Source organism: Mesitornis unicolor, unplaced genomic scaffold (assembly GCF_000695765.1).
Source record: "Mesitornis unicolor isolate BGI_N332 unplaced genomic scaffold, ASM69576v1 scaffold44783, whole genome shotgun sequence".
Classification (NCBI taxonomy): Eukaryota; Metazoa; Chordata; class Aves; order Mesitornithiformes; family Mesitornithidae; genus Mesitornis; species Mesitornis unicolor.
In genome coordinates this window covers 12,748-27,078 of record NW_010176232.1, presented here as the reverse complement: position 1 = coordinate 27,078, position 14,331 = coordinate 12,748, and the positions used below count along the sequence as shown (strand labels likewise).

General features: G+C 40.5%; 1 protein-coding gene across 1 annotated transcript in view; it reads right to left on the bottom strand.

The window, feature by feature from the left end:
• Positions 1–9,101: 9,101 nt before the first annotated feature.
• ZFAND4 (zinc finger, AN1-type domain 4) overlaps positions 9,102–14,331 on the bottom strand; it is a gene marked incomplete at its 5' end in the record, with an annotated part of 13,502 nt that continues 8,272 nt past the window's right edge. The window contains 2 exons of the mRNA XM_010181685.1: positions 9,102–9,900; positions 11,966–12,088. Coding sequence (XP_010179987.1) covers positions 9,765–9,900; positions 11,966–12,088 — 259 coding nt within the window. The remainder of the gene's footprint in view (positions 9,901–11,965; positions 12,089–14,331) is intronic.

Genomic DNA, 14,331 nt, shown 5'->3' with positions numbered 1-14,331 from the left:
CAACCGAGCGATTCTGTGTGTGATTCTGTGACTCCGCACTGGAAGCGTCCCGAGAAGTCTTGCAGGGGATCACACTTACGTGAGGGGCTGATGGGAGACTAAAACCCCCAAATCCACATCCCCAAAAGGCTCTTTGCAAAGAATAAGCAGATATAAGCACCTTCATGCACTCAACTACATACGTGCTCATTCATTTCACATACGTATCTGCGGCTATTAATTTAAAATGTAGATAAACACCTCTATTAAACTGGATAACTCTTCAAAGAAAATAATGTAAGCCTAATGACTAGGAAGCTTTAAATCCAGACAGATACATATGTGCTCGTGTGTACAAACACGACGTGCAGACAGACAGGACAAGATGTGCTCCTAAGGCTTTTTCTTTGCTTGTTTTTCTCCAAATCAGCTCGGTTCCTTTACTTCCTTCCACCTGCACATCCTGAGCTGCGCGTCCCCTCATCTCTTCACTCTCTTCTTTGCACACTACTGGCAGAGTTGAGGGGAATTTCTCCAAAAGGTCTCTGAGGACCCCTAGTTTTTTGAAGGTGAGCCCAGGGTTCACTCCTCCTGCGCTGCTGCTCTGCTGTTTCCTGCTTGTGCTAGGTGAACAAGATAGATTCTGGTAAGAGGGGGAAAAAGAAGAGCACTAGCAAAATGTTAGAATTTAGAAAGGAACTGTTGTAAACTCAAGTAGAAAGATAGAAGAAAATATAAATAAAGTTTCCATCTTGACTGGTTTTCATTCATACAAAACTGATTTCATGTTCTGAAGGCAATAAGAGAGAAAATAACTTACCTCTAAGATCTGGAATGTGTTATATCCTGTTATCAATGTGCTTCACATAGCGTTGTTTTTAAGTCTGCTCTACAGGGTAGGTGGAAGCACTTTTTGCCATTCTCTCCCCTAAAACCTCAAGAAAACTAGATGCATCTTTCTCGCCAGTTTTAGGAGGAAAATTATTTGCTGAGATTGTTTCAGGAATACAGAAATCTAAGTGTTTTCCTGATAGGGAAGGAGCAACTACCACTCCCTTTCTTTGCCAGCCCAGAACATCAATGTTATAACCAGGAATGTTCGGACGTGCGACGACTGAGAGATGCTCACTGTCTGCAAATGAAATCCTGTTACGGTAAACGGCAATAGCTTCGAGCTGAGTGAAAGAAGAAATCAGACGATGCATGAGAACTGCATGGCAGGTACCTCAAAGAAGATACAGCACTGAACAAACACCACACAGTGTTAAATCACTGGCCCTTCATTTGGGAGTTACGAGAGAAGGACGTACATCCAGAAGTGAGGCTACTCATGCAATCTGTACATGCAACACATTCAAAGAGGCGCAGTCACTATAAAATAAAGCATTTTTCTTTCTTAGGTAATTTATCTTTGTGAGCCCCATTTCTGGTGACATGCAAGCAGTGACCAAGCAAAATGCACTGTTCAAAGTCTGTTTAAAGAAGCAGTTTTTACCAGAAAAGCACCACATTTCAAAGCTTGTATCACCTTTAATAAAAATACTGCCAGAGCTCCAAGTAGGTGATTTGCAGACGTCTTAACAAGTGTATTTCCAAAGTGCCTGAAATTTATCGAATTTTCTTCAGTCTCAGATGCGGGATTTAAATTAGCACTTGCAGTAAATACATTTTATTAAAACCTGGCTTTGGAAAATCACTAGGGTGCGATCATTTGAAACCCATCTCTGATACAGAGTGGCATCAGCCATTAAAGTCTCACTTAGAAAGCAAGAGGAGAAAAAAGCATTCCTGTCTGAAGGCCAAACTGTAACCTTTCTCCCAGCACAGCGATGTATGGCCCTCATGCAGTGTGGATTCAGCAGACAACCACCGTAGCCAGCCCTACACGCCCCAGGTTCAATTCCGTACGGCGCATGACAAACAGGCAGACGAATTCCCACCCCAGCAGACTGCAGCAACACTTCACAGTCATGTGAGGGTGGCCTTTGAAGGCTGACAAGATCAGATACAGCTCTGAATCTGTCTCTGAGCAGATAAGCTTTTGCAGCCATAAAGCATAACCCAGGCCTCACAAATGCTATCCTCTACAGAAGCATTAATAGGGATTTTCTCATTACTGAGCTTCAAAACTAAGGAAAAGGTTGGCAAATGCATCAAGTTGACCTTTTAAGGTCATTTCTCTAGATAAAACTAGTTATCTAGGTATGGGTGACTGGCTCTAGGGAAATCCAATCAACAACATTAAAGCGTCACGCTTGATTAAGGCTTACAGCACTGCAAGTTATTTAGGATCCAAATAAAAGAGAAGAGAAGTCTGTACCTAGTCCCTTCTTCATATCCCAGTAAATTTAATGCTTATTCAAGGCAGGATATGCATCACTAGAAAAAAGTGAAGATCAGTGATGTATCTTCAGAGGTCAGGTGGCACTGCAGCTGGGACTACAGCCCACCACACAACAATAAAACACAAACCAAACCAAACCATTCCTAACCAAACAGTTTCTTCCTCTACTGACCAGAAGTTGGAAAAAGGACCTGACTGGTGTGCTGCACTTCTGGGTTTGTTACACAGACCACTGAGGAGTGTACAGAAAGTTTAATTAACTTACTTGTCCCAAACCTGAGCATGCAGAGGAGGAAAGACATTTTCTGGACCTACCTCTTAGCAGTCGCTATTTCAGCTTCAGCTTTCCTCACTGCAATAAATAGACTGCATTCATCCAACGTGCAGATGTGGTGAAGGTGTAAAAAACAGGCAGCCCGTTTCTCTCTCTAACTAATGCTATTTGTTTTCTGTTCACAGTACAGACAGATTAACAATATCACCCATTTCTAAAGGACCTCCTTCAGAAGAACGCTGGGCATATCGCTGTAACAGTACCTTGAGCAGCTTAAAATTAAAGATACAAGACAGGAAAATGGGAACCAGGGAACTCAAGCAGACAGAAGGATGTCTGAAAGTATACTGCAAAATTAGAGGAGATTCAAAGAACAGCAAACATAACTAAGGCTCTGGAATGGCAAAGACTGAATCACTACCATAAAAAAAGATTAATAAGAGGAGATGTGATACAAACACAGAACACGCTGAGTATTCGGGAGGTATAACATAACATAACTTTCTCATAACACCAGACCAAATGAATTTCAGTTAAAAAATGGTAAGAAAGTCAAAACTATAGTGAAAGGGAATGCTTTCACATTACACAGAATTAAGTGAAACTGTGAATCTATCAAGATTTATCTAGTTTTAGATTTTTATAGGCCTCCAATTTAATATCGTACTGTACACTGAGACAGCAAGTTCCTCACAATGCAGACCCGTCACTGGCACAGGAAGATCCAGCGATGAAAACAGAGCTGGACACCTGGTTACAGAAGGATCCTTGCACCTTCTTCTGAAGTGTCTGTAACCTCCTGATCTCAGAGGCAGATGCTGGACAAGATGGAGCTCAAGCTAATCCAGTCTATTTTGACGAGTCCCGTTTTCCCTAAGGCAAACTGTCTATGATGACTGGCAAGACAGACAATGCTAAGAAGAAATCTTGTCACTCAACTCTCAGTTTCAAGACCATGTTTAAAACCAAAGGTATTTCATTATACATCTCTGTGTTGAAAGTTAGCGGCAGCCAGTGCAGGTCTTTAGCAAACCACTACCATATCCCAGATAGGGCCCACTGTGGGCAACAGTTCCAGCACTTGACATTAAATACACATTAGATTAATGCAAAATAAATCCAAGTCTACTCTTCAGACATCAGTCCAAGTAAAATAAAAAGACTGTCTGCACTTTAACTTTATGGGTAGAATGGAGAGAAAAAAACATAACAGTTCACCTTTAAAAAAAAATCCACAACATATTCATTAAAAAAAAAAAAGAGTTTCAAACCTCCTGATTTCTCCTTTTAGAGAACTTTACAGTGTTTTTATTTCCAACTCATTAACCTTCTTAATCACATGCCATGCAAATCATATTATTTTCGTGATTAGGTATTGTTTTGAACTGCTGCTGCTGGGCTGAACACCTAATTCCAGCAGTATGTCACCGTCCAGATGTGATTAGAATACATAATCCTTATGTAGCTATATATACACAAACTATTTATATAATATAATCAGCCCTACAGAAGATTGGATTAAAAAGGACTGAAACCACCCTTTAAGTGTGGTTTAGGAACAAATTTCTGTTGCTGAGGACCTGTAAAGCTTCTTGAATTGCAAAGTCATAAAGGACAAGTGGTAAAGAGCGGTCAGTTTGTTTGAGCAGTTACTGGTGTACACTCCTCACACACCACTGAATTTATTATTTTGTATCCTCACCCTGCATCTGTACCAAAAGCAATATCTGGCATTCTACACTATGAAATTATGGGGACAGATAACTTTTTTAATGCATATATAGCATCCAGCATAACCTAGCTAGCAGACACCCCTGAAATTCATAATTGCAGGACTCCTGCTGACCTCCTCAGATCTGTTCAGTGGTCAGAATAAGGACATAAAGAAATAATCACATTCTTTTATGGATGGTTTTCTTTGTAAATTACATTATTGGACAAAACCGATTTGTTTTGCCGTTCTTAAAATGCCTCCAGTGCCCCCTGGTGCCTCTTCTCTGCAGCTTCACACTGCAAGCAAACACCTCCACAAGTTCTCCGCCACAAAGTCCCCATAGAAGAGAAAAGTTATGTACAAACTGGCAGACCACGCTTCTAGGTGCGGTTCTTTTGCATACTAATGCTTATAATTTCTGAAAAAGATCTAATTACTAGGCAAGCCTCATTCCTGCAGAACAACCAAAACCTCTCTCTCACACTGTACGCTGCCAGCAGAAATTGCTTCAAATCAAATTGAACTGCACTGAAGACTTACAGTAAGCAGGGCAAGAGCTGCCTTCCTGTTTTATGCAAACTTTTGTAGATATGATATTAAACTGCTGCTTATGCAAGGATTTCTTCTTGTTTTCCTAAAGACTCGTTAATGGGAAAGGCAAATCAAAGACCCACGCTGAAATAGTTTTCAAGAAACATGCACACAATGGCCATAAAAGAACAGAGAGCGAAAAATTACATGGATGCATTGACAAGAAACCCAAACACACTGGCTTATTCATGGACTCACGGATAAAAAAAGATGAAGGAGACCAAGACTGACACACGAAAGAGCTGAAAATGCCAACTCTCCCAGCCACTGAATGGATGTGTGTATGTGCGTGCTCGTGTGCGTGGTAGGGAGAAGGAATGGCTGGAATAAACAGAACCTAAGCTATAGACAGATTCACATATTGGTAAGGCAAGACACACACTGGATTCTGTGGTTTTCTTAAATAGTGCATTCCTTTTGAAGCAACTGATGACTTTGAAACAATTGCCTTTGAGCCTTTCTAATAAGATGTAGCCAGTGGTCCCAGGAGAAGCTGATTACAATTAAGTGTTTTATTCATGGAGTTACTCAGCTGCAGGAAAGAACTTGCCTCAAGGAGTCAATCCACATGTGGTTGGATGACATGGCCTTGTCTTTTGAGAGAGAAAATATGGCACATCATTCTTGCAAGACTGGAAAGGCTTTGAAGTACAATCAGTTCTTTAACCACGCAACCTTCGTAGTGAAACTCCTAACGGATGGACGGATTCATAAGGAAAAATCCTATAGCATCTCAGGAGGTCCAAAGAGCTACAGTAGAGGACCCCTTCTTTAACTTATGGCTGTAAATTCTAATAAAAAGGGAGTGATTTCCCGCAGGGAAAAATAAGGCAAGCATCCACCCTACTGTAAACAAAGCAATGAGAGGGACAACAAAAACCAGCGTGCTGAAATGCTTTGCTCAAGAAGGCTACCTGATAAATAAAGGAATTCACGTTTCACTGCTTAAGAAATAAAGACAAGCTAGGAACGTAAGATTGGTCAAAACCAGCAACAGCCTAACCATCACTAGAAATACACCGTTCTGTTCCCATTTTGTGTATGTTACTGGTTTATTCCAAATCGGCTCTCAAAGAGAGATCTCCACTGACATCTCGTGGCCTTTGTGTAACACACCATGGTTGAAAGACAACCCTCATCTGTTCAAGCAACTGCTCTCTTTTTTCGAAAGCAGTAGAAAAGCATTTCTGATGAGCTAAAAATGCTTGCAAAAACCTTTGACCTGTATCTTTGTTCAGTGTACATAGGGAAAAGGAGGATAAAAACTAATACCGTGAAAAGGAACGTCCTTTTACCTGGGCGCAGATATGCTTGTAAGATTCAATGCTACACATAAGTAACCTCAAAACCATCAAATATCAACTAGGAATTCAAACCAAAGAGAACAGGAGAGTGTTTTGGCAAACTTCTTCTGAGAAAGTGAATAATTACAGTTGTACATATTAAAACTCAAGCGTTACCATCCACAGTACCCCCATGGCTCTAAATACATCTGCTTCACAACAAACAGCCTAAGTTCATCTTTCTATTGAGCATATTGTCTGATTTTTGTAGACAATCTTTAGATGGGATAATAACTGCAGGAAGGAAATCACCTTTTCACACTGGTTTCCACCCAATGCTCTGACCACTACGAACACTGCACAACTACCCCAAACTAAAACCAGGGTAAGAACTACAGTAACCTCACACGACCGTCCCATAGCTTCATGTGGCTCTCTTAGTTACATCAATGTCCTCACGTAAGCAGTTGTGGCTCAGTGCTAATACAGACACCAGAGAAAATGTCAAATGCATTTCAAGATGAACCTGATTTACATAAAAATTGGAAAAACGTGACCCAGCACAACAGCTGCAGGTGGAAGCAATGCCTTACAGGCTCAAGCAACTCCAAACCCACAAGAAGATGGTGTCCCATCATGAAAGCATGAAGTACTTGGAAAGAAACCCAAGTGTCTAATTCATGGCACGTAAAAAAGCTAGAAACACCTCATTTTTGTAAGATAAAGCAGTAACAACTCTAGCCTTGTCTACAACTGAAGACTGTTAGGAGGCACTGGTGCAATTACATCCCAGGGGACTGCAAACTGAATAGAGATGGGAATTGTAAGCAGACAGACTTTTAATACCATGGCCTTCTAGATATTTCAGAGAAAATAAATACTTTGTTCAGGATCCAAAAGCATTTCTGACACCTCAGCGGCACTTTACAACTTGACAAAAGAATCCTGGAGATCATTCAACAAGAGACCAACCTGGGTATGCCTCACAGGTCCTCAAGCATAAAAGCAGCACGCAAAAACCAGCCAACAAGGATGCAGAGAAGCACACACCGAAGTCATTGAAGTCATTGTTAAACTGCCATTATGTAAATGCTTTATGATACGATCTCATTACATGAACAAATACACAAAAGCTAAATGTTTGTCTACAGCAGATGCACAGCACCACAGTGCACTGACTAATACTCGGAAAACCAGACCACTTCAGTAAGTTTACACAGTAAACGGTAATTAATCCATAGCACAGTCTAACACGGGATTTGTCAAAACCCAACAGCACATAAATTAGCAACTGAAACGGTTAATCACAGCTAAAAATGAGGTGCTCTTAGGGCTGTACTAGTGGTTGAAAATATGAGTGCCTGTAACAGTGTTGGGAGATGAGAAGAAAACCAGGAGAGTTCTGCACAAGAAAGCTGTATTAGGTATAGTCAAAATGAAGTGTAACAAAAATTATGAGAAGCTGCACACAGAATAATAATAGTCCTATTACTGCATTGGATTTTCTGAAGATAGTTGTTGTGCACTTTATGCATATGCAGAAAGGGAAGAGTCACAATTGAGATCTGACTCAGACTTCTTGCCATACATCTCAGTTACGTAGTCTTACTAAAATTTGAGTATGTCCATTCTAATGCACTGCAAAATAACTTCCTGACAGTTATACTTATGGAAAAATCAGATTAAGTGATAACAGCCAACATTATCTTAGTTCCATTTCTTACCAGATCTCTACTGGACGTATAAAAAAGGCCAAGCCTGAGCCACAAATAAGTAGCTGCTGAGACAACACTCGTACGTTTGCCCCATTCCTTATTCTTTTCCCTTGGCATCAAATATTGCCCCATGCTGGACACAAAATAAAAACTACAGGCACGTTCACAGTACCTAACACTGTTCAGTAATGATGTGTTCTTCATCCTAGGTGCAACTTTGCCCAGTAAGAATAAGCCTAGAAATCACACACACACAGAACTACCTTTTCACCTTATCACTGACCGGAAGAGTAAGTTTGAAACATTTTCCCCCTGGCCATCACTCTCTGAAAACTCCAGATTCATAAAATTAAGAAGTTTCAGGTGGACTACATGACATGGATTTCCTCCAGGGATGAAAATTCTTCGAGTTACTTCTCTTGCTTTCAGTAATCCTTCCTTTTTTTGGCCCAGCTTTTGATTGCCGTGCTCATCAGCCGCTACTGTTCAACCGGAATGCAGCACTGATCATTAACCAATTGAGGACTCTGGCAAGAAAGGGAATGCCATCCAATTATCTAGATGCAACGTGGAGGGGTTTCTTTTGTTTTGGCAGTTTGTTCTAGGTTTTATTAATCCATTTACACTAGAACACCTCAAGCAACACAAACTTATGGACATGTTTCAGACATATTAAGAGAATGAAAGAGGAAAGCCCTTCAGTGGGTATATTCCTGCAACATCACTTTCTGCAGTAGCTGCGTGCTCATTACAGGTCCCATGCAACTACTGAGCTGCCTTTGTAGAGTATCAGCTGGAGAGGAGGAAGACTGCAGGTTAATACATGCCAGTAGTTGAGCACCCACTTTGCCTCGGCCAGTGCAACTGCAGGACTTCAGGAGGTTTACCTAAATCATCCAGCATTGGTCACGCTATTCCTAGTGGGAACTTTCCCCGCTGACTTCAGTAGGAACAGATACAAGCCAGTGCTTCTGGAAAACAAAATAAAATAAGCTCTTCCCCCCATCCCCCCAACAAAGCACAACTTTTAACTTCGGTGCACAACGTAAGATAGGAAAAGTCATTTTGTGCATTTATAAGAGCATAAACCAGAATAAAATTTAATATTTATTAGCACTTCTTCCAGTAACAGCATTCAACACCTTAACAAACAAAGTTGTGAAGTCTTAAAAAAACCTAGGATTACAAAAAAAGTGAAAATAAGTTCTTTCTTATATTTGATGTCAACAAAGGGGGATTTTTCTATTTAAAAACAAACTTCTCATATAAACAGTATTATTTTAAGAAAATGGGATTAACGCGGTATGTCATTCTCAGAATGGATACACAGTGTAGGAACACCAATCTGAATGGAACGGGGGGGTGGAACACACGATCCCCTCCAAAAATCTCAAAATAGGCTGTTTGCAAAACGGGGAGGATTTTTCTAGTGAAATAACTTAGAAGGTCCCACGCAAAGGACAAGAAACGCAAGAGTACAGAAGACATTACATGACACCCTCGTTACAACACCCCCTCGAGTCTGGATATACAGTAAATAAAGTTAGTAAAGTGCATCTTTTAAAGACTTGTCTAGTGAAATAGCTTTTCCAAATATAAAACACAACACAAGACGTGCAGTAACAGGTAAATCATAGTGTCAGTTTTTAAAAACTAATCTTTAACTTTCCGTTCGCTAAAGAAGAAAAGTTTTAATTGCAGTAGTGTTCACATTATTCTTCGACAGGATGCATCCTCGTGTGCTTTTGTTACTTGACAAATCTTTAAACATGGAGCATGGCAAACTTATGCAGTTTAAGCAAGTGCTTCTCTCAATGTAATAACACTCTTCAATGGCAGAACGGCCACATGCAGCACAACCGTGTTAGATTTTGGGAAGCTTTGGTGCACTAACGACAGGATTGGTCTCCTGCAAATACCTTCGCCCTGCATTCTTATAGTCGTAGGTGCAGGTGTGAGTCTCTGCATAGCGGTGCGTTGCACAGAAGTTGTTTCCACATCTGAAGAATCAAGAACATGAGAAGTTACAGGCTTTTAGAAGCTTTTAATTCTGACACGCTGGGAGCCCCTTTGGCTTAATCATGCCTTGTTTATTTGACATAACTGCTTGGATTCTAATCCATCTTGACTGATAACATTAACTGGTCGGGTAAGCAAAATGTCATTTTTGTAACTGAATGTTGCAGTTTTGACCCAAGGGTCTCTTTAGGTGGAAAGTTAAGCAAGATCAGTACTCCTGCAACCAGCTAGCAAAGATCAAACATACTTATAAATTAAGAAAGATGGGCTTTGATTTATTTCATTTCTTTTTCAAGACCTTACCAGCACCAGCTGGTAGAATTCGGAGGACAAAACCATGGAACTGAAATAATGGCATCAGGTGAAATCCACATGAGGCATTTCAGTTCAAAACCACCACATCACTCAGACCACAAAACCAGATGTTTAGTTCAGCACAACTTTTACCTAGCGTAAACTTATATTACACAGGTTTAGTCAGCTGTAAAGACATCAGACAAACGACAGGGAACGTGACTTCCTATAGGAGTGGATAAGGGTGCTTCTTTCCAATATCAATTGCAATTTCAATGAGTCTGGATTATGATTTCTGCCTTCAAACCTGACAGCTCAACAGCTACGACTCCTAACAGGAGAAAAGCATGCTCTGGATGTTTTATCTGATCTGAACAAGTGCTTTAAAAGTGCAGACTGGTATTAGTGTCCTGTTGCCTGATAATCTGACAAAGTTTCTTCTGGACAGTAAACTCTGACATCATTCAAAACCAGAATTCTCCTGAATGGATTGGGCAGTAGACGTCCAACTGACTGTCTCACTACTAGACTGTAATCCTCTATTTACTTTTTTGTCTGCCTGTGTTCATAATAAACTCCATAGCTGTTCCTCAGGCTTTGTATGCGTGGTAATAAATTTGCTTTTCTTTGGGTCTTGGTCCCACAATCCCCAGTCCTCTCATATGACTGTGTTCTCTATTTGGCTCATGTTCCATGCTAGTAAAAGGTCACAGGTCACATGGTTGCTCCTTTTGAAACTAGAACAAATGCTATTTTAGGACGTGTGTGATTTCCCCCCTTTCTCTGTGCTTCATTTTTAACCTTAAGCAAGCTGCTTATTTACTTCTAGAAGAGCTTGCGGCTATTCACTTAGCAGGAAAGGGTACAGTGTCCAAAACTGTTTCAAAAATCAAAGACTGAAGAGTCAGTAAGGAGACAGTTCCTTACCCTGAAACTCTCCAGTACAACTCCCCAGTGGCAGAAGCCTTGTTCATTTTGCTGTTGATTGAACCAAGATCAGCTTCAGATGTAGCCCTCACAGTGCAGCAGTTCCCAACCTTGACTAGTTCATGGGAAGCCGAAAAATATCATCTTGTGGGAAACTATACTTTTGAGACCCAAGACCAACAGAGAAAGTGTTTTGCTTTTATTGTTGGTATCTTTAAGTTTCCAGTGATTGCCACCAAGCGCCAGGTCTTGCTGTGTCATCTGCAAGTCATGATTTGGGGGACCAGCACTTTGACGTTCTGCTTTTGAGATGCTCTAGATGCTCAAAGGTGGCCGAAGTCTCACAAGAAAACAGAAAACACATTAAATCAAGAAGCTAACAAACACAAATTTGTATAAATTCCCAAACTGTGCAGATGTGTTGTAGTAAGGCCAAATCTGAGGCAGACTTCCTGAAAAACCGTAACAAAACCAGTTTTTCCTCGAGTTGTAAGTGATATAATTATTGGTGAGAAACTTTGCTGAACACAAATCTGAAACCAGTTCTCTCCACACCAGTATAAAATATCATCACCTTTATTGGTAATCACGTTCTTTTTCCCCTGCTACCTTACATCTTGATTTTCCTGGAAGAACGTACACCTCAACAGCAGAACAGGTACAACGTTCCTGAACTCTTAATTCCTGGAGTTTCGCTGAACTGAGAACTGCAGCTCTTTCGAAGGTTGTCTTTTGATTTGCTATGCCTAAGGAATACCACGCAGCATAAAAAACCTGCTGGTTAACCCAGCTATCAAATTTAAGCTGGTTATGTGCTCAGCCTACCTGCACTCATAGCTGGTTGCCAATCCAGTTTTCTTGCCACAAAGAAAGCAATGCTTTGTAATTTTCTTTTTTGCTTGAATTGAGCCGTTCACGGGTGGAAGATGGGTTGCTTCACCTGCTTTCAGAGGTAGAAAGACAGCAAAGACATTTTATTTGTACTTATTCTGGATCACAAGCTAGTTAAATGTTATCTTTGGAAACCCAGATTCATTTTGCATTTCTTAGGATACTTCAGGTGGAAACCCAAAAGCGTAAAGAGAGGAAAAAAAACCTCAAAAGCAAAACAGAAAACACACCTCAAGCTTACGAACACCTTTGGAAGAGGCAGCATAATGTGGGACTTAGACCCATTATTTTTAACATCTGTTAGAAGTTCACATAAGCAAGATGTTACAGAAGAAATCAAGAAACACATCTTCTATTCGTCTTCCCAAATGCAAAATGGAAATGCATAATGCATTTGGGAAAACACTGCACACAACAGCTTTTCTAAGAATCAATTGGGCATTCCAGTACCTAGCATCTAGTATATTCAGTGGCTGACAACTCAAGTTTGCCAAATACACATTGCAACATTTCTTAAACGTTTACTTTACTTTGACTTTTTGCCCTGTAATTCTTGGCTGTTGCTTTATAACTGGAGAAGACGTAAAGAAAAGGCATCTTCCTTCCCTCTGTAGAGGTAAGATCTCCATCCACAACTTGCTTATACATATTTACCATACGCTAGTGCAGTGAAAAGCGAGCAACGCATCCTCTCAAAACATTCTTTCAGTGCTTGTACCGCTGTATTGTCAGGATGCCCCCAAAAAGGTGACCTCATGAGTTTAGAAGTATTTTTTGACCAGCACACCTTTAATCCCAACAGTCGTTTCTCAGCTGAGACAGAGCAGGCTACATTCAATAGTCAGTCACTACACACTGCAGTCATCACGACCGACCACTGCTATCCTATTGCTGCCTAGCATCCAAACTTCCAGGCAATGTTTGTCCATACTATCAGTTGCACCACCTAAAAAGCAGTCTATTTCAGAAGCGTCAATTAGCCCAGTTTGTGAGAAAGATGGAGCTTGAAGACAGACCCCTGTGGACCACACTTAAAACAGAAAAACCAACACACCTGTCCTCACATTTCTGGTCCCTACAGCAATTACATGGAAACTGAATCTGTCCTTTGGCCTGTTATACAACAGATCATTACCGCCACCTCTCTTCTCCAGACCCTGCAGGATATGATGACATGAACTTTGTGTTTCTCGTGTCTGGAATCCTTAGGAAAATACACTTTTGTCTGACGTAAGTTACACCAGAGCAATGTTCTTCATAGTTCTAGCCAAAACACAGACAATAGGTATCAGGCTTCACCATCATGCAGACGTGGCTATTAGAATATCACCTCCTTTACCACAGACCTCTTTATTACTTGACTGCCAATTCAAAGCTAAACCCCCAGCTGTGAAACAAAGGCACTATCCACTATTTTAGCAGCTTTTGCTTCCACATCATTATAATAGGGTCATTTATCCTGTTGCAGCTGGTATTTGAAGACCTATCTCCTAGCTCACTCTCTATACCTACATCTTCAATCCTGGAATACACGCCTGCCCCTCTTTTCCTAAGGTCATACAGAAAGAAAAGAAAACCTGCAAACTGTAAGTCATAGATGTGAAGAATTATGCTGAGAACCATTAGCTGGGTTGTTTTAAGAGTTTTTGAAGTACTAATCTAGACAATTTCATTCCTCCCAAGAGAATGAATCGCATATGAAATTAATATTTAGGCACAACACGTCAATTTTCAGTAGATGTCAGGCATTAAGCACTCCACAGTTACCAAGACTAGGGTAGAAAGAATGATGCCTACCACAACGAAACAGAGAAAAGTCTGCACTGTATCAGTAACCTTCAGTATCCATGCCCTTACTGCTTTCTTCCCACTTTTCTTTTGCCAAATCCTTCTGGTTCAGGCTGTAGTCCTAAAGACAGTGCTAACAATAAATCTGGCTCTGATTTTACTACGCTCGGAAGTATTCACAGAACTGACCTTTTGGAAACCTCAGAGCAGAAAGTCATGTTAATGTCTAGAGATGACAAGCAGGATTCATCAAGTATTAAAAAAAGAAAAGCTAGGAAAGAGTCACAGTTATGTCTATCTGAAATCCAAACGACACCCAGATGATATGTTAAAGAAGTGTTCAAAACATTCAAAAGTTATAGCACGCTACAGCAGTGTAATACAGCAAGGACTTTGAAAGATGTATGCCTTACAAAGAGAAATGATTCTTGTCCTCTCTCTGTATGTATGTATGTGAACTATCAGGAAAGATTAAAGAGTATTCTTCAGGTATTATTTAAGTCACATTACTT